We start from the raw sequence: 23,970 nt of genomic DNA, 5'->3' as shown, positions 1-23,970 counted from the left end.
TTTGGGGTGTTTATGTGATTGCCAAGGTTTCCAGAGATGGGGAGGTGTGGAGAGATAGCCCATCCTCTCCGAGAAAGCCTGGACATTTCAGTCACAAAACTTGCATACCTGAATTTTCAGCAGGTTAATATCTCGGTGAGGTCTGCCCTGAGATGGTGGAGTCTGGCCAGGGACAAAGCAGCCATTTTGGATTGGGGCAGCAAGTGGCTGCCGGGGTCTCAAGCCAGAACTGGGCTAACCCGCCCCACTCTGATGTACCCTGGTTTATTTAGCCATGTGCGGGTCTGAGATTAACTGCAACTCTTTGATCTCTTTTGAGATTTATTTATGGGCCTTTGAAGCAAGGACAATAAATGAGCTTGCATGGCTGTTCTGGAGGTGGTTAGGGGTGGCTCCCACATTCCTAACTTTCGGCAGTTTAATTTATTGGGAAACTTTTTCCTGAGGTGTTGGACATTTGGGAGTATCAGGAAGCCTGAAGGCATCATTAAGCTGCTGATGGTGCCCTGCAGGTACAGGTTAGTCTGGCGGCACCATACCCCTGGGCCCCAAGGGCATAGCAGCAGCAAACCCAGCAGGGGCCAGGACTGGAACCAGGGGTCCTACCATGGTGACCTGGGAAGGCTGGGTAGGATGCAGCCGCCAGTCCAGCAGAGCCTGACCAGGGGGCACACCCCAGTCCTGGCTCTCCAGACACTTGGTGCTCAGGGAGGTTTTCCTCCATAATATGCTGTGGGTGATGTGGGCTCGTCTGGGGAAGAAATGGAGCCAAGGCCGCCCTTCTGGTGGTGAATCCCCAGGGCTCCATGGTGGGAACCCGAGGCACCCCCTCAATTCCAGGACCCACTTTCTCAGTGGTGCCGAGTTGGACCTGAAGAGCCCTAATTCCGACGTGTTAAAATAGAGACCTCTGTCAACGCCCATAGCACTGAGAGCTGTGGTAACTCCGCCCATGGTGCACCGCCCCTGTCCCACTTTGGGCCTGGGCTCCGCCGGGCGACCTGATGGTTTCCTTTAATGGTGCTCTCCCTGAGGCAGAATAGGCAACGGGCACCCACATTGACTAAGGCAGAAATTCTAAGACCCCGTTGGCTGTTCAGAATGCTGAGAGCTATCTGAGCTACCTCTGCAGCTCTGAACTCATTGTTTAATTTTAAGAGTGCTTTGTATATTTAGGATGCAAGTCATTTATCAGGTAGCGTATTTTTACAATTTTTTTCTCCAAATTTAGGACTTGGCTTTTCCTTTCTTTATCTCCCCACTTTCTTTCTTTCTTTTTTTTCACCTGGAGGTGCTCAGGGACTTCCTGGCTTGCTGCTCAACGCACCATATGTGGTGGAAGGAAACAAAATAGGATTGACTACATTCAAGCCCAGTATTTTACCTACTGTACTATCTCTCTGGCCCATATTCTTATGTTGTTTAAGTTTTTTGAAGGTGGGGAACTTTGGATCACATCCAGTGGTGCTCAAAATTTATTCTTGGTTCTATGCTCAGAGAACACTCCTGGTGGGGCTTGAGGGACATGTACAGTACTAAGGATTGAACTTTGATTGCTCGCAGGCAAGGCAAGCACCTTCCCCCTATACTACCTCTCCAGCCTCTCATACTCTTTTTTTTTTTAAGCTGTGTTGCTCTCTGAGTTTTGTACTCCTTTAGTTGTGATGCTTGCTTTGTGCTAAAGGGAACCATATGTGGTACTGGAAATCAAACCAAGATTGGCTGCATGCACGATAAGCACTTTACCCAGTACACTGGTTCTTCAGCTCCTGTGATCCATTTTGAGTTATTTTTTTAAAAAATCAGACCTATGTCTAATGTCAATGTTTTTCCATACATATGGTGTATGTTGCACATGTATGTTCTAGTGTCACCAGTTGAAAACATGTTCCTTTGTCTACTGAATAGCCTTTATCCTTTTGTCAAAGATCAGTTGAGTATACTTATATATTTATGAACTCTGTTGTCTTGCTCTATTTGTTTCTTCTTTCTCCAAAGCCATACCATCTTGATTTCTGTAGTTTCAACATATGTACTTGGGGGGACTCACACCTGGTGTTGCTCAGGGGATACTCCCCCAGCAGTGAACCATGTGCACAGAGCTGGGAGTCAGCCCTAGTTCCTCCAAGTGTGACCCAGAAACATTAAAAATAATTAAAAATTTCACTTATATAAGCTATTCCTTGAAAAGCCGATTATGTGTGGAGAAAATTTTAATTATGGGTGACTCATAATAGGTTAAGATAAACATATAAAATTTAAGTGGTAAAACATTTGAGTTTTTTGACTTTGTAAGTACAGATTTTAATAACTATTCTAATTAGTAAACCATTAATGATAATTATATAAAAGTATATGAATCATTTAAAAATAATTCTTTTTTCTTAACTACTGAATGGCTTCTCATTAACTTAAACTTAATGTTGTTAATAAAAGATGATAGTTTTTAATAAGCATCCTAAGTTTGGCATATGATATAGTGAAATTTATAAATGATGCCACTTGCCCATTCATTTTTGTTTTGCCCTTAACTTATTTATTTTGGTTTGGGAGTTAAATACAACAGTGCTCAAGGACTAGTCCTGGCTACTCAGAGGTCACTCCTGGTGGTTCACTGAAAACCATGCAGTGTTGGGGTTGAATCTGTGCATCCCACATGTAAAGCCTGCACATAGCCCTTTGATTTATCTCCTCAACACCTTTGCCTTTATTTAAAACATTTTTAGCAGGAGTTAACTCAATGGACTGGAGCACATGTCTGGCATTTAGAGATGCTCAGTGAGATTTCCAATATGGCATGGTTCTTTGGTCTCTCTGCATCTTATCACCCAGCATGGGAGATCCCCCCAAAAAAGTTTTTAGGGAATACATTTTACATAATTCTTCATTAAAAGAAAATTTGTTTTTGTTTATGTCAGACCTGTAGATATCTGGGCTTTGGGCTGCATGATCATTGAGATGGCCACTGGAAGTCCCTATCTTCCTTGCAGCTCTGATTTGGACTTACTTTATAAAATTGTTTTAAAAGTAGGTAAGTATTACTTAAATGTACTGTAAAATGCCTAAAATAAATATAGACAGATAAATTATGCTTGGTTTTAAGATTTAGTTAATTCTTTGTAGGAATTGGGAAACATATTGTTTTGGTAGATGGCAGCAGATGGAAGCCTTGGGCTGATAAAGAAAGTAGAATATTCTCCCCTGTCTTTACAAATAATATTTTCTTTGCCAGGATGCAAATAGCTAAGCCATATGTTGATGGTTGGTGCTAAGAAAAATAGTATAATAGAAAACTACTTCAGTTTGTCTGAAAGTTGCTTTTGATCTTGGTTTCTACAAATACTTGTACCTCTGAAAGAGGATTTCCAATAATAAAACATATAAATGCTTTTTAAAATTAATTAGAAATATAAAATCAGTTATTTATGAGTAAAACTGTTATTACATACATACATTACATAGCATGATAGCTAAATAATATTTAAAATACATTTGATGAGAGCTGAAATATTTAGTGATCTGCTTTGAGTATGTTTTGTTTTTGTTTTGGGCCACACCCAGTAGTGCTCAGGACTTACTCCTGGCTCTGCATTGAGGGAGCACTCTTGGCAGGCTTGGGTGAACCATATGTAGTGCCAGAGATCAAACCTGTGTGAGCCACTTGCAAGACTGAAATTCTACCTGCTGTACTGTCTCTCTGGCTCCACTGAATTTAATAACAGCTTTGATGACTGGGGACTGAGTGCGAGTTGAGATGTGGTGTGTACCTGGAGGTGCACATTACGGTGCTCACACTCTGAATTGCAGTGTTCATCAGGGGTCATGCTCTTTTGGTTTCAGTGATTGCACCTGCACTTTCTAAGGGTTGCACACTTTAGTTATGCTATTTAAGCACATTCTGTTGCATACTCATTATGGGGGGTTGCATACCTGTTGGTACTTAGGACTAACTCTTGGTCTGTTCTCTGGGGTTTCTCCTGGAAGTACCTATGGGACCATATGTGGTACCAGGGACTGAAGTAGTCATCTGCATGCAAGACAAGTGCTTTACCTCCTATACAATCTCTCTGGTTCCATTTTTTTGTTCGTTTGTTTGTTTGGTATTTTGAAAGGGCACACCCAGCTGTGCTCAGGGGTTACTCCTGTCTCTGCACTCAGGAATTACTCCTGGTGGTGCTTTGGGGACCATATGGGGTGCCAGGAGTTGAACCCGGGTCAGTCATGTGCAAGGCAAGTGCCTTACCCACTGTATAATCTCTCCAGCACTCCCATTTATTTATTTTATTTTATTTTTGTTTTTGAAACACCGAAGTGCTAAGGGAATACTCCAAGCTCTGTCCTCAGGGATCACTCCTGACAGTGCTCAGGGGATGGTGCAGAGCCAGGGATCAAAGCAAAATCTTCATGCCCCTTGAGGTATCTCTCCAGCCTGTTGAGATATGAGAGGGCCTGTTAGTGCTCTCATATACTTACCTGGCTACCGTGCTTGTGGTTGTGGGTCTCTCAGACAGCAGAGCTGCCAGTATTATGCCAGGTATAAGTGGTAGTCCCAGGGATTCAACTCATGGCATCTTGGTTATGGGGCAGGTGCGTTAGCTTCTGAGCCACCTACCAGACATCCAATGACTCAAATTCTTTTTCATATGCAATTCTGAATGAGGAGCTTAAGGAGCCCTTTTCATGGCGAGAAAGCTATTTATAAAACATGTGGTTATAGGATCATAAGAAGTACAACAAACAGCTTAAAAAGTGAAATATGAAATAGATAGATAGTACAGGCTAGGGCACTTGCCTTGCACATGGCCAACCCCAGTTCAAATCTCCCAGTACCACAGATGGTCCCTTGAACACTGGAAATTATCCCTGAGCACAGAACCAGCAGTAAGCACTGAGCACTGTTGAATGTAGCACCCCCCATCAAAAAATAAAATAAAACAAAAAATCCCGTGTGAATTATGGATATAGCACTGTAGCACTGTCCTCCCGTTGTTCATTGATTTACTAGAGCGGGCCCAGTAACACCTCCATTGTGAGACTTGTTATTACTGTGTTTGGCATATCGAATACGTCATGGGGAGCTTTCCAGGCTTTGCCGTGCGGGCGATAAACTCTTGGTAGCTTGCCAGGCTCTCCAAGAGGGGCAGAGGAAACGAACCTGGGCCGACCGGTCGGCCACGTGCAAGGCAGATGCCTTACCCACTCTGTGCTCTCTCTCTCTATATATATGTGTGTGTGTGTGTGTGTGTGTGTGTGTGTGTGTATCAGAGAGCCTGGCAAGCTACCAAGAGTATCCCACCCGCATGGCAGAGCCTGGCAAGCTACCTGTGGCATATTCGATATGCCAAAAATTAACAACAAGTCTCACAATGGAGACATTACTGGTGTCCGCTTGAGCAAATCAATGAACAATTATATATGCATAATTATATACAATTACATTGTATATAAAATATATATACTATTATATATGCATGTCTATGACTATGTATGTATATATATACATATATATATAGTTGTGTGTTTATACAACCCAAAGGCTTAATGTATCACCTTTGGGTGTCATCTTTAAAGTTCTTGCTATAAAATGAATATTAATGGTATCACTAGTATAGCTCAGTGGTAGACCAATTGCTTTGTATGTGTGAGGCTCTGTGTTTGATCCCTGGCACTTAAATAAAACAAAAAAAATAATGTTTGGGGTAATAACTTTATTTATTTTTCTTTTTGGATCACACCTGGCAATGCTCAGGAGTTACTCCTGGCTCTGCACTCAGGAGTCACTCCTGGCGGTGCTCAGGGAACCATATGGGATGCTGGGAATCGAACCTGGGTCGGCCATGTGCAAGGCAAACGCCCTACCCCCTGTGCTATCGCTCCAGTCCCTGAGGTAATAACTTTTGAGATGATGCCATCATCTCTAAAGTTATTAGATTGATACCATCACTTTACAGAGGAATACTGAAAGGGAAGAGGTTTGCCCAAAGTAATAAAACTAAGGGCCAGAGTGATAGTAAAACAGGTATGGTGCTTGCCCTATATGTAGCCAATCTAAATTTCATTTCTGGCATTCTATATGGCATCCCCTTAGCACTGCCAGGAATAACCCCTGGGCATCACTGGGTGTGTGGCATCCCCTGTGCACTGCTAGGAGTGATCCCTGGGCATCACTGGGTGTGACTCAAACACAAAAACACAAAGTAATAGAAGTAGTTGTTGCCAAACTGGTACTCTCTAGATTCCTATTTAAATGACTTTTTGGGGTTTTTTTGTTTGTTTGGGGACCATACTGTCTGTGATCAGGGGTTATTCCTGGCTCTGCATTCATGGATCACTTCTTGAGGTGCTTGGGGGACCATGTGGGATGCCTGGGATTGAACCCAGATCAGCCATGTGCAAAGCAAACACCCTACCTACTGTACTATCTCTCCGGCCCCACTATTTAAAATTTTTATTCTTCTATTACTCCCTAACCTTGTTTCTTCTTTGGAATATTTGTTTCCAAATCACTTTAATACCTTAGCTGTTTTGCTTAAGATTTTGCTGCTGTACACATGCTAGGTAAAATGTTTAGCTACCCATATGGATATATGTACAACTTTGGATGTACTTTACCTGGTAGCATTATATATTACATCATTTTGGGAAAAGGTAATTATTCTATTTTTATTATTTATTTTTTAATTTAATTTTATTTTTATAAAGTTGTTCACGATGATTTATTATATTCAGTATTCCAACACCTATCCCACCACCATTATACATTCCCACCACCATCATTCCTAATTTTTCCAACCACCACTCAAGCCTGCCCCAATAGCAGGCCCTAAATATTTTGTATTGCTTGTTATGAATAACTTGCTAAAAATGATCAAAAAAGATTTCCTTAAAGAAAAGTGTGTAAAGATTGCTGTACCTCACCCTGGAGCCATTAAACCCTTGTATAAAAGATTGCTTGAGTCTTGTGTGCTAATATTTTCTTTTTTATATATAATTTTATTTATTGAATCACCATGAGAGCAGTTACAAAGCTTTCGGATTTAAGTCTTGGTCATAAAATGAAACACCCAAACCTTCACCAGTGTCCATTCGCTAATATTTTCTTAATCGAGATTGGTTGCCTTCTACTTTACATCCCATCCAATGTGGTGTGTTACTCCTGGTATGTCAGTGGCATAGATAGAATATGAGATGTTGCACGGCTGTGCACTCCAGGAATTCTAAACCTTTAAATGGAACGATACATCTGGAGTTAAATTTTTAACTAAATGGTGACTTTGGGGACTGGGGCTTCTCTGCCACTTTTTGATCTCTTCTGAGATTTATGAGTCTCTGGATTATGGCCAGGTAATGAGCTTATATAGCACTAGACGCAGTTTGTGGGCATGGGGGAAGGTCGCCCATCCATGACTCTGTGAGAGCCTGAAGATTCTGGTCACAAAACCCGTATACCTGAGTTTTTCAACAGATTCATTCCTGGGTGAGGCTCCAGTCCTGAGCATAGTGGTGATTGGGTTCTGGAGGTTTTGGTTGCTGGAGCTCTGTTTGGGCAGGTGGTGGGCTCACCCATCCCCCTCTGGGGTGCCCTTGATGAGACTCAGCCTGGCATGAGGTCTGGAGGATCTCTCAAAAGGAAATTATTCTGATTTTCATTCTCTCCTTTTGGGGCAGGTTTGGTTTTGGACCACACTTACCAATGCTCAGGGACTACTTGTGGCTTTGTGCTCAGATGTGGTACTAGGATGGAACAGGGGTCAGCCAAGTTCAATGCAAGCACCTTAGCACTTTGCCCCTTTACTATCTCTTTAGCCACATCTGGTGTGTTTTTTAGTTTTTTTTTTTAATATAATCACCATAAAATACAAAGTTACAAAGATATTTATGATTGAGTTTCAGGCCTACAATCTTCTAACACCAGTCCCTTCACCAGTGACCTCTACTCTCCACTAGTATCTCCAGTTTCCCTCCAGCCCCTAAACCTGTCTCTGTGACAAGCATATTTCCCCTCCATGATTTTCCTAGTGTTCCCTTCTATAACTTATTCCCCACCCCACAACCTTGCCCCAGTTTATTGGTTTTACATTCTCTACTGCCTTTATGCTATCAGTAGATCCTGGGGAATCTTCAGTGGGTTTTTTATTTTTGGCTTTTTGGGTCATACCCAGCAATGCATAGGGGTTACTCCTGGCTCTGTACTCAGGAATAACTCTTGGTGGTGCTCCAGGGACCATATCGGATACTAGGGATTGAGCACGGATTGGCCATGTGCCAGGCAAATGCCCTACCTGCTGTACTATTGCTCCAGGACCAACTTCAGTGTTTTATGATATAGTTTCACAACTTAAAAACATTTGAATAACATAATTGTTATTTTTCCTTTTTATAACTCAATGTAGACCATAGAGCAGTGTTTCCCAAAGTGGTGACACTGCCTTCTGAGGTGCTTGGATAAGACAGGGGGCAGTAGTGGCCTCTGGTGCAATTTGGAAGAGCTTTCTGTTTGTTAGCTTAAAGAAAAAAGATTTTTAGGAAGTGACTGAATAATTTTCTTTTTTTCTTAAAAGGGGATGGTTGGCCAAATAAATTTGGCAACCTCTACCATAGAGCAATTTGATTATTTTTCTTGTAAATAATTACTCCATTATATGCCTTTTTCCTTCTCTTTTCAGGCAATTTGACACCTCATTTGCAGAGTATCTTTTCTAAGAGTCCCGTTTTTGCTGGGGTGGCCCTTCCTCAAGTTCAACACCACAAAAATGCAAGAAAAAAGTACCCAAAACTAAATGGATTGTTAGCAGATATAGTTCATGTATGTTAAGAGATTACAGATATGGGCAAGGGGGGTTTATATAAATTGTCATATAGTTTTAGGTATTACTTTAATGAACTTCCAAAAGGACTCATAGTGCTATCTGATAAGAAGTATTATAGTCCTCTGTCTTTGTCTTTAATTCAGAGATACTAGAATTCATAGATAATTAGAACTGAAAACCTCTAGGATAATCCTGTCCACTATTTTCAGTTTATCTTAAATTTAATGATAAAAATAAGCTAGAAATATTCCAAGGACTTACTTAACATGTTTATTACTGCCTTCTAACAACTAAGTTAGAGATCTGTTGTTTAGGGTGTTTTGTTTACCTCTCCAGCAGTGCTCAGGGACACCAAGGGGCGACACCATGAAATATTTAACCTCACTATTCAAGCCTAATGGTTTGTGCTGGGACCCTGAGGTATGGGGGTCCACCACCGCCATACTTGGTGATACTTGTAGGGCCATGTGATGCTGGGAGTTCACCTCAGGGCCTTGAGGATAGAGGTCATAATCTTTAATTCTTTGAGTAATCCCCCTAGTCTCAGGGATCTGTTTCTTATGCAGTGGCATCCTAGGATATCTACAAGACTGTATTTTAATATCAAATACAAAATTTAATTTAATTCCAATGCTAAAATTCACCCTGAGTTGGAGAACAATTATAGTGCTTTTAATTATTTTATTTTTTGCATTTTAACTGTGGTACTATGATTTACAACCTGTTAATAATAGTTTCATGCATAGATTTTTCCAACACTGGGATGCCTACTTCCCTCCACCATTGCCCCATGTATCTCTTTCATCCACCCTCCCTAACCCTGTTAAGCTCCATTCTGTAGACCAACTTTACAGTTCTGTTGCCTTTGGCCATTTGTTGTTCCCTTAATGTGTATCTTTATATACTATAGATAATACAGATAATTTAAATTTCATTTAAAAATAGACAATAATTATGGTAATATACTTAGTATAAAATTCCAAAGGCAAGAGAGTTTACTACGCAGAATAAATTTTCTACATATTGTCCTTAACTAATTTCCTTTCCTAAAGCTACTTAAAGTATTCATTTTGGGGGGCAGAGGGCAACACCCAAAAATGCTACTCTCTGAGTTTAGTGCCGGAGGTTACTCTTAGCAATGCTGGGGACCATACAGTGCCAGGGATTTAACCCAGACCTCCTGCATGCTAAGCATGTGTGCCAGCCCTTTGAACTATCTCCGAGGCCCCCAGTGAAGGTATCATATATACAGTGCACAACTCTTTAAAAAAGTGGTTACCTAAATTTCAAAGCAGGTGCAGTATAGTACTTATAGGAATAACCTCTACTATCACATTGAAGTTTTAATTTATTATTAATATTATTTTACTTTTTGGGTCACACCTGGCGATGCTCAGGGGTTACTTCTGCCTCTGCACTCAGGAAGCACAACTTGCGGTGCTCAGGGGACCATATGGGATGCTGGGGACCGAGCCCCAGTCGGCTGTGTGCAAGGCAAGCACCCTACCCACTGTACTATCACTCCAGCCCCTGTATTTTTAATTTTTAAAAACTTATTCCAATTGTAAAGGGAAACAGTAATTATAGAAAAAGTAGAAAATTTATGATATTAAAAAGAAAAGTTAAAATGTTCCTAATTTGAGGCTGAAGAGACAATACAGTGTGTAGGACGTTTGCCTTGCATCGGGTTGACCCAGATTAGGTCCCCAGCACCCCACATGATCTCCTATGCCCTGCCCAGAATGATCCCTGAGCGAAGAGATGGGAGCACTGCTGGGTGTGGGCCCTCCAAAAATTACTATTAATGTTTTGGTTTCTATACTTTTAGACTCCTCCAACCAAATATCTGCATAAAAATTCATGCTTTTTTAGTATCACACTGGTACACTGCTGTTTATTTTCACTTGGTATATTTAAATATACCTGTGTTATTAAAGAGGCAGTCACATAATTTTGAACATTTATATCTAATGCAACATGATGGCAGAAGAGATAGCACAGCAAGTAAAGCATTTGCCTTGCATGTAGCTGACCCCTGGTTGGATTCATGGCACCACATAGGGTTCACTGAGCCAGGGGTAAGCCTTGAGTACAACAGGCGATAGTCCCAAAACAAAACAAAGCAAAACAAAAGTGGTCAATGCTATTTGAGTAATCTTAAGTAGCATTGGATGTTAATTCCTACTCTCAATCTAGCATCAGATATTGTAATTTTTAAAATGCCAATATTTGGGGGTTTCGGGGCCACACCCTGATATCCTCAGGGGTTATTCCTAGCATGGTGTTCAGGGGTTGCTCCTGGTGGTGTGTAGACCCATGCAGTGCCAGGGATTAAACCTGCGTCTCAAGCATGTGAGTCATGTTCACTAGCCCCTGGAGTTCTATCCCAGTACTCTCATTTTAAAATCTTTGCCAATTTTAAACTAGGAATAATATCTTTTTTTCTTTTACATATTTTGAGTGGTTAAATGTTTTCCTAATATTAATTGCTCATTTGTATTCTTTTTTCATATTTTGGCTTCATTTTTGGATCACACCCGGTTGTGCTCAGAGCTTACTCCTGGCCTGTAGGGGACCATGTTGCGTGCCAGGGATCAAACTCAAAGCAGGCCTGCTGTACTATCACTACAGCCTCATCATTTGTATTTCTTTTTTTTAATTTTTAATTTTTTATTTTTATTAGTGAGACATCATGAGGTACAGTTGTAGACTTACAAAATTTTGTGCTTGGGTTTCAATTATACAATGATCAAATACACATCCCTTCATTTGTATTTCTTATAAGAATCTTTTTTTTTAATTGAATCACCACGAGATACAGTTACAAAGCTTTCCTGTTTGAGTTTCAGTCATACAATGATCAACTACCCATCCCTCCACCAGTGCATATCTTCCACCACCAATGTCCCCAGTATCCTTCCCATCCCATTCCTGCCTCTATGGCAGACAATCTCCCCCATACTCTCTTTTGTATTGTTTGTTACCTGTAATTCTAAAAGTTTAGATAATTAGGGCCTGGAGAAATCTCTGCAGCAAGTTTTTGTGTGTCTCTGTATCATGGAGGTTAAGGAGCTTAAGTAGCAGCCAGATGAAGTTTATAGGCGTGACCTCCAGGGTCCCTTGGTGGGGGGCGGGGGCGGGATGAGAAGCACCGGTCCATCCCTTGAGTCCTGGAGTTTGCCATCACTGAACCCATGTACCTGCACTTCTCATTGGGTTCTGGAAGTTGGTGGCCCCTGGGGTTCTTAGGGGGCAGGGTAAGGGCATTGTCCAATGCCTGCTCCCGTCTGAGGCACCTCAGTGAAGTCGGCCTGGCTTAAAGTCCAAAGGCATCTCCGCAGCGAGCTGATCGGTCCAGAGATTCTTTTAGTGTCTCTTATAAGAATCTTAGTCTGGGCCAGAGAAATAGAAATAGCTCAGTGGCTGAGTATTTGCCTTTATGCTGGAGACTGGAATCTGCTCCCCCAAGACCAAATATGGGCCTTGAGCACTGCTAGAAGCAACTACTAAACAGTGCCAGCAGTAGCCCCTAGGCACCACCAGATATGGCCCCCAAACTAAAAAAAAAACCCTTAATCTATCAATTATAGTTGTTTCTCATATTTATTTGTCAAATAATATTAGTCATTTCTCATATTTATTTGTCAAATAATAAGTATATTAGTCTTTTCTGAATACCTCTTTCAACTTGAATAATCTGTTTATTTTGCCTGTCACATTTATCTTATACAGCTTGGATTTGTTCTATGTAAATGATTTCTCTTTTATTATAAGTATTATTTTATTGATTTTTTTAACTTAAAATACATATTAATATCTGGCTAAGAGGTGTATTTTCCCTAGATTTAAATTTTCCAAGCAACTTTAATATGGTAGAATCTATGCACAGTAAATTACACACTTTTATTTTGTTAATTTTTAATGTAAAGATACATGATTTACAAAATTATCAATAGATCTATAATATTCTAGCACCAATTCCACTACCAGTGCCAACTTCCGTCCAGCAGTGTTCCCGTTTCCTCCCCTCTTGACTCCCTACCAGCCTGTCACCTTAATAGGCACATTATAAAGTTTGGTAGTTATGGTTTGGATCTCATATTTCAGTGTTGTTGAGTCTGTGGTTTGTATCTATAGCTATACTAGTCCCACATTATACCAGTATACCCAAGGCCCCTGACCCTCGTCCCCCTTTCTCATATTCTTTCTTCTTGTCTTGTTTCTTTCCTTCTCTGTCCTTCTCTCTATTCTCTGGGGTATAGAGTAATCTAGGAAGCCCCCCTTTAAAACATTATATTCCAGGGTCTGGAGTGATAATATAGTGGGGAAGGCATTTGCCTTGCATGCAGCCAACCAGGGTTCAATCCCCAGCATCCCGTATGGTCTCCAAGCCTTGCCAGGAATGATTTCTGAGGGCAGAGCAGGAGTAAGCCGCCCTGAGTACCACTGGGTGTGGACCTGAACCAAAATAATAGTAATAATAATAAAACAAAACATTGCTTTTCCTTGTCCAGTTACTCTGTCTTAATGATCTCACAGATAAATTAGATCATTCTGTGTTTGTCCTTCTGGCTAACTTCGGTCAACATGGTATCTTCAGTTCATCCAGGTTGCAACAAATTGAATAATTTCATCATTTCTTCCATTATGTGTGTATATACCACATCTTCATAATCTGTTCATCTGTCTTTGGACACTAGGTTGATTCCATATCTTATTGTACAAAGTGCTGCAATGAATAATGATGTGCATATGTCCTTTCCAATGAATTTTTTTTGTCCTGGGAGTATATACCCAAAAGTGGAATTGCTGGATCATATGGCAGCTCAATTCTAAGTTTACTTGTGGACTCTATATACTGTTTTCCACAGGTTGTGAACAAAACAACATTTCTACCATCAGTATATGAGAGTTCCTTTTTCACCACATCTCTGCCAACACAAATTGTTTCCACTATTTTTATATGGTTACAAAAACGTTTAATGTATTTTTGATCACTTGATCACTTGACTTCCCGTTAATCGTCGATTTGCTCGAGCGGGCACCAGTAACGTCTCCATTTGTCCCTGTTGCGTGCTAGTGTAGCCCAATGGCGTCTGTTCACTCTAGGAACATGAAGAGCCTCAAACCGATCGTTCATGATCTTGATGAAGAAGTCTGACCATCTGGTAGATGGGCGGCCATGTGGTCTTTTGACATCCCATGGAATCCAGTTGGTAACAGCTCTAGTCCAGCGGTCGTCTTTAAATCTCATTACATGACCAGCCCATCTGATTTTTGACACCTTGGCAAATGAGACAGCGTCCCTGATTCTTGATCGTCGACGGAGGTCGGAACTCCGGATTCTTTCTCTCATTTGAGTGAAACGTGATATTCCAAGCATAGCTCTTTCAGTTCCTCTTTGGGAGACCCGAATAGTGTTCTCATCCTGTTAGCATAGGGCCCAGGTCTCTGAGACGTATGTTAATGCAGGAAGAACAGTAGAATCAAAGAGATGTGCCCGGAGCTGGAGGTTCTTCGTCCTCTTTCTTAGCTATTTCTTCGAAGCTCTTGAAGGCATTCCAAGCTGCTCTCTTCCTCCTGCGCAGCTCTGGTGCCAGGTCATTTGTCATGTTGACTTCTCGACCTAGGTACACATAGCTGTTGCATTCGGAGATGGTCGTTACATTGAGAGCGAACGGGGCGTCAGGAAAGCCTGGCAAGCTACCGAGAGTATTCCGTCCGCACGGCAGAGCCTCGCAAGCTATCCGTTGTGTACTTGATATGTCAAAACCAGTAATTACAATGGGTCTCATTCCCCTGACCCTGAAGGCTTTACCAAATGATTGTATTTTTGATAAGTATATGTATATATATATATATATATATATATATATATTTGTGAAACTACCACCACATTCTGTTACACCCCAATAGTTCCTTGTATTTTGCAACCCATCCATCTTTCCCTTGTATTTCTCCCCCAAACAACTGCGGATTGGCTGTGTGTCATTAGAGATAAGTTTACATTTTCTAGGTTATATAAATGAAACCATACATTTCATGCTCTTCTTTGTGACACCTTTAACTCAGCATTATAGTTTAAAGGTTCATTAAAAAATTTTGCATTTACCATTAGTTTGAGTGAACAGCTTGTAGATGATGGACAATAGGCAGATCAGTCGATAGTTGCCAATATTGTGGATGTCTCCCTTCTGGTACAGTAGAATGGTCCTGCTGGTTTTCCACTGGGATGGAAACTTGTATTAGACAGATAGCATGTGAAGAGCTGAGCCAGTGTATTGATGAATACTGACGGCAGATTCTTCAGGTGTTCAGGTCTGACCTTGTCTGGGCCCGGTACTGTTCGCTTCTTTACCAACAAAATGGCATGTCGGATTTCGGAAGGTAGAATGTTGGGAACAACATATCCATCCTGCGGAATTTGGTATGTGGGCAATCGGACGTGGCTATTGAAGAGATCCGAGTAGAAGTCATAGATAATCTTCTCCATTGCCCTTCTGGAAGATGTGATAGATCCATCAGCTTGTTGGAGGGCAATCATCTTGGTCTTGTAGTTGACGAAGGACAGGAGGATGTTGCAATACTTTCCCCAGCTTCTGCCGCATCTGCCAGCACTCTTTGAGGTCTTCCTTTATTGCTTCTCTGCCCTGCTTTGTGAGCTCAGATGTTAGCTTGTGGTTGCCTGAGGCCTGTGCCAAGCCACGTTGACAAATGAGCTCGAGAGTTTTTGAAGACAGGAATCTTTTTGTGGCTTTCTCTCAGGATTCTTCGCACAACCATGGAGATGCTGAACCAGTTGATTGTACTCCTCGTCGATGTCGTCAACAACAGCATCTTCCCATGTTGCTGCAATAGTGCCAAAGAGTTCCCAGTTGGTGGTCATTCTGGGAGTTCTCTTCTTAAACTTTGCAGCCTTTTCTCCCCACTCCGTGAAGTAGAATTTTGCACAAAGGAGATGGTGGTTGATCTTGTTTGGAATTTTGGGACAACAGTGACATCAGTCAGGCAAAACCATTGATTGAATATGATGTGGTCAATTTGGTTGTGGAACTTCGCACCAGGAGACTCCCATGTCCTACGTTTAGATTTGGCCTTCTGGAACTGTGAGTTACCATGGATGGTCTTGGTGGACATGATGAACTCAGACAGTCTCTCACCCTGTTCATTCCATTCTAGGCCATGGGTCCTGATGTGGAGTTCTTTGGCTGGTCTTCTAGGTCCTATCTTGGCATAAAATCACCAACAATGATCTTGTAGAAGGTGTGGTCATTTTTATAGAACTTCTCCAGCTACATGTAGAATTTCTCAATTTCTTCTTCATCATAGTTGGATGTTGGTGCGTAGATAATGAAGATAGAAACTGCCAGAAGTGAGCCACATCTATTCAAGTGTAAGCATCCGATTTAGGATGTGAGACATTCAAATGAATCAATGCTCATGGCCAAGTTCATGTTGACGAGGACACTGACACCACCAACGCCTGTTTTGTTGTCCTGAAGAGGATTGGCAGAACACTAAACGAGAGACAACCATGTGAGCAAGCCGCGTTCTGAAAAAGATTCAGCATGATTGACCATATCCACACAGTGACCAAGGTCATTGAGGTTTCTCAGGAGTTCAAGAGGCCGCTCTGTCTAACGTTCATCGATTTAAAGAAGGCCTTTGATTCTGTTGAGACTGAAGTGGCATCGAAGCCCTAGCTAAATGATCAGTACATCAGGATCTTCCATGAGCAGTATGACGACTCATCACCAAGATCTCACCATTCTACAAGGAAGTGATCATTGACGTAAAGAGAGGGGTTTGGCAGGGTGATACCATTTCACCGAAACACTTCAGTGCCGCCCTCGAGAATGTCATGCAACAACTGGAGTGGTAAGTAATGGAGTAGAGATAGACAGCAACTACACCACCTCCATTTCGCTGATGACATTGTTCTAATAACACCAAACATTAACCAAGCGGCACAGATGCTGGCTGACTTCAATCGTGAGTGTGGAAAGATCAGACTGCAGCTGAATCTCACGAAGACAATGTTTATGAAAAACGGACTTGTTCCTGATGTTCCATTTGCTCTCAATGGAATGAACATCTCTGAACGCAGCTGTTATGTGTAGCTAGGTCGAGAACTCAACATGACGAACAACCTGGCACCTGAGCTGCGCAGGAGAAAGAGAGCAGCGTGGAATGCCTTCAAGAGCGTCGAAGAAATAGCTAAGAGGACGAAGAAACTACAGCTCTGGGCACATCTCTTCGACTCCACCATTCTCCCTGCACTAACATACGCCTCAGAGACCTGGGTCCTACAAAAACAGGATGAAAACGCTATTTGGGTTACCCAAAGAGGAATCGAATGAGCTATGCTTGGAGTATCACACTTCACTCAAGTGAAAGAAGGAATTTGAAGTTCCAACCTCCATCAACGATCGAGAATCAGGGACGCTGTCTTGCTTGCCACTGTAGCACTGTAGCACTGTAGCACCGTTGTTCATCAATTTGCTCGAGCGGGCACCAGTAACATCTCCATTGTGAGACTTGTTGTTACTGTTTTTGGCATATTGAATATGCCACGGGGAGCCTGCCAGGCTCTGCTGTGTGGGTTGGATACTCTCGGTAGCTTGCCGGGCTCTCAGAGAGGGATGGACGAAAATCAGATGGGCTGGACACGTAATGCGATTTGAAGACGACCGCTGGACTATAGCTATCTCTCCACCCCTGCTCTATATATGTTTTAAGAAACTGTGAGGGTTGGAGAAATCAGAGTCTGTGCCTCACATGTTCGAGGTCCTGAGTTTTAATCCCTTACACCACACACACACAATTTTTACATTTTTCAAACTAGGACATATACTAAATTTTCAGAATTAAACACGAGGACTATTTTGAAGTTTGCCTCTACTAGGTTATATCTTGAGCAGGTATTTTAGTATTTTTCTTAACTTGTTGTTATTATTCCTGTTTGGAGGTCATATTTGGTAGTCATATCCTGACTCTGTGTTCAGGGACCAGGTGGTGTCACAGACCAAACTCCACGCTCCTGCATGTAAAGCATGCACTTAACTCTGTTACCATCTCTCCAGCCATTTCTGATTTTTATTGATGTGTCAGGGAAATAGCTCAAAGTCATGGAGTGCTTGCTTATATGCAGAAGGCTTAGAGTTTGCTTCTGGCACTATACAGTCCCTCAGCATTTCTGGGAGAAGCCCCAATGCACTGTGCCAGGAGAATCTTTTGAGCAGCACCTGGTATAGGCCCAAAAGAAAAAATACAGTTTTTCTGATCGACTACTTTTATATTCTAAAACAAGCACATATTTTTTAGCTAGTTGCAGTTTTAAGATTTGAGCATTCCTACAACCTGCAGTTAATAATGGATCACTTCACTTCGTGAGTCAACTTTTTGTGACAAAACTAATCATCTATCCTCTTTAGAAATTTAAAAATATAAAATACAGTATTACTAATTATTTGTAAATTGTTGTATAGCAGATCTCTACAACTTTTCTGTGAATCTGTATAAGCATATATTTTGAAATAAATAATATTAATAATAATAATTTTTTGCATTTTAATGATAGTTTTTCAATTTTTGAAATCTCAGACAGATTACTTGATTTCTCAGTGCCTCATTAATCTCATCTGCTCAATGGAAATAAGAACACCTACCTTGTAGATTTGTTATTAGGATCGAGTAATAGGAAAAGACTAGATAAAAGAATTCTGTGGCATGTAGTAAGCATCAATAAACTTATCATTTGAGGCCAGAGCGATAGTACAGTGGGTGGGCATTTGCCTTGCATCTCATATGGTCCCCTAAGCACTGCCAGGAGTAATTCCAGAGTGCAGAGGTCAGAGTAACCCCTGAGCATCGCCAAGTGTGAACCAAAAAGTAAATAAATAAATAATTTGTTTAAATTATCTTTTTTATTATTGGTTTGCCTTCTTTCAGAAGAAGAATAAAAATTATTTATTTTTATTTTATTTATTTATTTATTTTGCTTTCTGGGTCACACCTGGTGATGCTCAGGTCTTACTCCTGGCTCTGCACTCAGGAATTACCCTGGCGGTACTTGGGGGACCAGATGGGATGCTGGGGATTGAATCCGGGTCAGGCGAATGCAAGGCAAACAGCCTACCCACTGTACTATTGCTCTGGCCCAAAGAATAAAAATTATTAAGCAAGTGTTTTATTCAGATTTTGTCTTAATATTTTAATTAATGTATTCTATCTATAATTATAGTTCTCTACATGTAGATACTTTATGTACAAATTGATATCAAAATTCTTTTTTTTTTATTGTTCCCTTTTGGGTTTTGGGGTTGTTCCTCTATTTAGTTGAAGTACTTCCATGATAGGATAACTTAAAAGAGCTATTCTAGTAATGGATAATTTAAATATTTGTGAAATTAAATTAGGAATCAGGCAGTATGTATTAAAATTCTAATTTGGCAAATAGTTGTCATGTTTCTGGCTCTGAAAGATGGAAATGGTAATTTAGGAAGTTTCCACATAAGAGAACTTATAAGATGAAAATGAGCTAATTTGTGTCTGCTAAGTTGAGTATAAATAGAGAACTTTTTTGGCTAGGATCAGAATATTTAATCTGTAATAATGTACACATTTCTTCGGGGGAAAAGGTGAGAACAAAAAATTTCTAAGGTCTAATTCCATATTTTCAACTTTCTTTTACCTCTGGGTAATTAATCACTCCTACATTTATCATATAAATTTAATTTTTACCTTATGAAGTCCTGTAAAGAGTTTAACATTAGAATCTTTTTTTTTTGATCATTCTAGGCTTGTTTACAAATTGATCCATCTGAGAGAATATCATCCACTGATCTTTTGCATCATGAGTATTTTACTAGAGATGGATTTATTGAAAAGTAAGCACTTTCGGTAACTGTGGACTTTTAAAATGTTTTGTATTGGAAAGTTTTACTGGCATTAAAACTGCTATTTAGGCTAGTGGAACACAGCAGAAAAATCGATTCATAAAAACTCATTGCGTTGTTGTATCAGGGTTTGATTATTTACAGTCAATTATGAAAATTCTGTCGCACTGCACTGTCCTCCCATTTGTCAGTCAATTTGCTCGAGCGGGCCAGTAACGTCTCTGTTGTGAGACTTGTTGTTACTGTGTTTGGCATATCCAATATGTCATGGGGAGCTTGCCAGGCTTTGCCATGCGGGCGAGATACTCGGTAGCTTGCCAGGATCTCCCAGAGGGGCAGAGGAATCTAATCTAGGTCGACCAGGTCAGCCGCATGCAAGGCAAACGCCCTACCACTGTGCTAAAAATAATAAATGCAACTAACGTTTATTATAAAGTTACTATTCTAGTCAGTATGATAAATTCCTTACACAAACTTTCAATGACTGATGTAGGCCAGAGATGATAATAAATACATAATCAGGGGCGAGAGAAATGATAGAGCGGGTAAGGTGCTTGCGTTGCACCCTCATATAGTCCCCAGAGGCTGTTAGGAGTAAGCTTTAAGCATAGCTGAGTGTGGTCCAAAATAAAAATAAAATAAAATAACCAATACTTTTTAGCTTTATCCCCTTTTTTGTCTCTCTTTACAATTGTCTACTGTTTCCTCTTTGGATGACATCTTTGATCAATATATTTTAGTTAGTATTCATTTACCAAGTAATTTTTTTCTCAGATCTATTCTATTTCAATGCCTATTATTTTATTTTCCCTATCAAAAGATATTATGCTTTTTATAGACCTTTTGTTACACATTTAATATATAATATTTAATGCCAAGATAGATTTAAAAATCATCTGTACTTTTTCTTAAAAAAAAACAACATCATTTTTCATTTGGGCATTGAAAGAAACAAGAAGCTTCTCAGTATTTGCAAAATTAGTTGACCTTAGGATGTGAGATCATACAGATGGACATCAATTTAAAATGTTATGTGATGAGTCGAGAAACTGCCATTGAAGATAGACTAAAAATGAAAAAAAGTAAAAAGTGAAAATCCAGAAACTGCCATTGAAGATAGACTAAAAATGAAAAAAAAACTTAAAATTGTTAGGGTAATTAGAAATTTGGGCATTTCAAAAAGGAATTTATTAAAACCAAAGAAAAAGGGGGGGGGATATATTGAAAATGCCATTGGTAAAAAATAACTATTTATTGAATAAAGAGTCACTCATAACTATTTTACATAGATTGAGTTTATTTCTCTGGGGTATTTATTTACTCAGATTTTACTATACAGGGATGAAAGTTCCTTGAGTACCAATTCCTGGAATCCCTAAGCATTGAGGAAGACATTTTCCTATGATATGAAGTATCTTTCAAGGAACCTAAGGTTCTTTGTCCACTACTACAGAAGTAGTGAAAGTGGTTTTGAAAGTGTGATTTTTCTTATTTAGTTGAACTAATCACACTAGTTCTTTGTTTTCTTTGTCTCCTCATTCTGTTTATTCCCAGACAAGTACCTTCACAACACTGGCAAATGTGGACTGAACCTAGGGAAGAATTCATTCATGAATTGATGAATGAGTTACTCTAAGACTCAAACTGTTAGCTGCCTCAAGGAGTGGAAACGATAACTCATGGGCAAAGGAGACTTTTCAGGATATCCTCTTGAATTTTGAGTCACGTGAATGCATTTTCAATTTTAAAAGAAATTACTTTGGAGACTGGGAGAAGGCTCAAAGGGCTAATGAACATCTTTTTTTTTTTTGGCTGGTTTAATCACTGATACTTAATGGTCACACCACCAGGAGCTGACCCCCTAAGCAATATGCCAGAAATATCCCCAAGCACCACCATGTATGGCCCCCAAAAACAAAATACCAGAAGGAAGAAGAAAGGCAGGAAGAAAGGGAGGGAGGGAGAGAAAGAAAAAGAAGAAAGGGCTAGAGAAAAAAAAAAGCTAGAGGCCAGGGGTCAAACCAAGGGCCTTGTGTATTCAAACCAGAACCTTGTGTATTCTAGGCATTCATTCCATCCCTTTAAGACATAATCCCAATCCCTATTTTTGAAGAAAGTTATTTAGTTATTATTGGGGGCTGGGGAGTGTCTAACCTTGCAATGCACGGGGACTACCTACAGGCTTAGCTCCTGGCTAAGTGCTCAGGTTCCTCCTAGTGGTAGTTGGGGGACAAAGTTTTTGTTGGGGTTTGAACTTTATGCAAAACATGCACTCAGACTGCTAGTTTATTTTGCCAGCTCCTTATTTTTATAATAAATTCTCATGGCATTTTTTGTTTTTATAATATTTTTATAATAAATTCTCATGGCAAAATTCTGGGCCAGGGATGTGACTCTGTGGTGAAACACATATCTCAAAAGTGTGAGATATTAAGAAGATATATTTACCTGGAAGCAAATTGTGTTAGGTACATATTGTGCAATCTCTCAGCATGCATTATTGATGACTTATTTACACCTAGATAAAATGTAAATTTATTAAATTGTCCATTCCATTAAAGATACTCTACATTGACAAAAATATTTTTGTTGCTATGCTTATTCCATCAGATTCATTCCGGAACTGAAAGCTAAGTTACTACAAGAAGCAAAAGTCAATTCATTCATAAAACCAAAAGAGAATTCTAAAGAAAATGAATTTATAAAAGATAAAAAAAAATCAAATTATACCAATACACTGGGGACTACTTCAGTGTTGGGAAAGGTGAACAGATTTTTAAAAACCAGTGTAACTATATTATAGTTACCGCTTTAATGGTAAAAATAACTTGTCTTGGGATTGGGGAGGGTGTTTGTTTTGCACGTGACTGACCTTGGTTCTATCCCCTGAACCCTGGAGTGATCCCTGAGCATAGTCAGGAATCAACCCTGAGCACTACCTGGTGTGGCTCCAAAAACCAAACAATAATAATTGTTTTCTTGACTCAGTGTTTGAATGTTATCTGTTTCAGGAATTGGAGAAAGAGAAAAGGTCCAAGGACATGAAAGTCAGAGTGTTAAAAGTCAAAGGAGGAAAAGGAGTTTCTTTAGAACCCAAAAAGGTAGTGTGTGAAGGTGGACGTAGCCAACAGAATGCAATTGAACCAGGTTTTCATACTGTGTCTCAAGATACAAAACCTGTAATAAATGAACCACCACATCCTGTCAATCCCATCGGTAACCCTAATGGCATGAAACATGATCTGCATGCTGGAGGTAGTACGGTGATGCCACCTATCAATATAGCTGGCAGTCATTTAATGACTTCAAATACCAATCCAAATGTCTCCCACTCTAACTTAAGGTGAGTTGTTAGAAAAAATCAAAGCAGATGGGGCAGTGGGAGTGGTGGGTACAGGGGAGGGGGCTAGAAAGAAGAACAAAACCAAAGCAGACCCAAGTAATGAATGCTTTTATAGTTTAATGGTATTTTTTAAAAAATCAAGTTCATACTACTGTGCATAGACTAAATTTGAAGACATTAAAGTTATAATCTTATAGTGAACCATTACTGCATACTTCTGATAACTGTTAAAGAAGAAATTAACTTTTTTTTTTACTTTGTAGATGTTTAAGTTATTACAAATGCCTTTTGGAAAAGTGTGTTTTTAAAGACTCAGAAAAATTTATTCTATAAAAGGGGAAAGAAAAAAAAGAAAAACTTAATGTTTTAAAGAGAAACAAAACAAAACAATATGGCCTGAATTCTGGCATTAATATATTCCTTGGTAAATCAATAAGCTTTATTTCTCTATTATAAATTATTAAAAAGGAGAAAGTATTGTTGAAAATATTCTTTGAGGGGTCAAAGAAATAGTATAGCAGGTAGTATATTTGCCTTGCTAGTGGCCAATCTGGGTTCAATCCCCTGTACCACATATGGTTCCCTAAGCACCATCACCATCAATGGTGATCCCTGAGCACAGGAGTAGAACTTGAGCAGAGCCAGTCTGACTCTAAACCCCAGACCCCTGACCCTCACCACCACCACACACACACAAACACATATTTTTTATTGTCAAATATTTGGAAAGAAACAACTTTTGAGCTAGTTTTAGATTTAGCTATTGGTACAAACTGAGTGATTAGTGCCATGTGAAACTTCAAGGGAAGTTTGGTGGATGATTATGTTCTGTCTGGCAAGTACAAGGGCCAACTCTAAATTTAGGTGAACTACCTTATCTAGATGAGGAAAGAGGTTAAGTTCAGTAACTTGCGTGGAT

The 23,970-nt window shown here is 40.0% G+C and overlaps 1 protein-coding gene across 1 annotated transcript in view; it reads left to right on the top strand.

The window, feature by feature from the left end:
- CDKL3 (cyclin dependent kinase like 3) overlaps positions 1 to 23,970 on the top strand; it is a 121,777-nt gene that overhangs the window by 34,435 nt on the left and 63,372 nt on the right. The window contains exons 4-8 of the mRNA XM_056124765.1: positions 2,919 to 3,031; positions 8,667 to 8,806; positions 19,611 to 19,699; positions 22,319 to 22,472; positions 22,720 to 23,051. Coding sequence (XP_055980740.1) covers positions 2,919 to 3,031; positions 8,667 to 8,806; positions 19,611 to 19,699; positions 22,319 to 22,472; positions 22,720 to 23,051 — 828 coding nt within the window. The remainder of the gene's footprint in view (positions 1 to 2,918; positions 3,032 to 8,666; positions 8,807 to 19,610; positions 19,700 to 22,318; positions 22,473 to 22,719; positions 23,052 to 23,970) is intronic.

Source organism: Sorex fumeus, unplaced genomic scaffold (genome assembly GCF_029834395.1).
Source record: "Sorex fumeus unplaced genomic scaffold, SorFum_2.1 ptg000051l, whole genome shotgun sequence".
Lineage (NCBI taxonomy): Eukaryota > Metazoa > Chordata > Mammalia > Eulipotyphla > Soricidae > Sorex > Sorex fumeus.
Note: the sequence above shows the minus strand (reverse complement) of the source record. Positions and strands in the feature narration are given on the sequence as shown.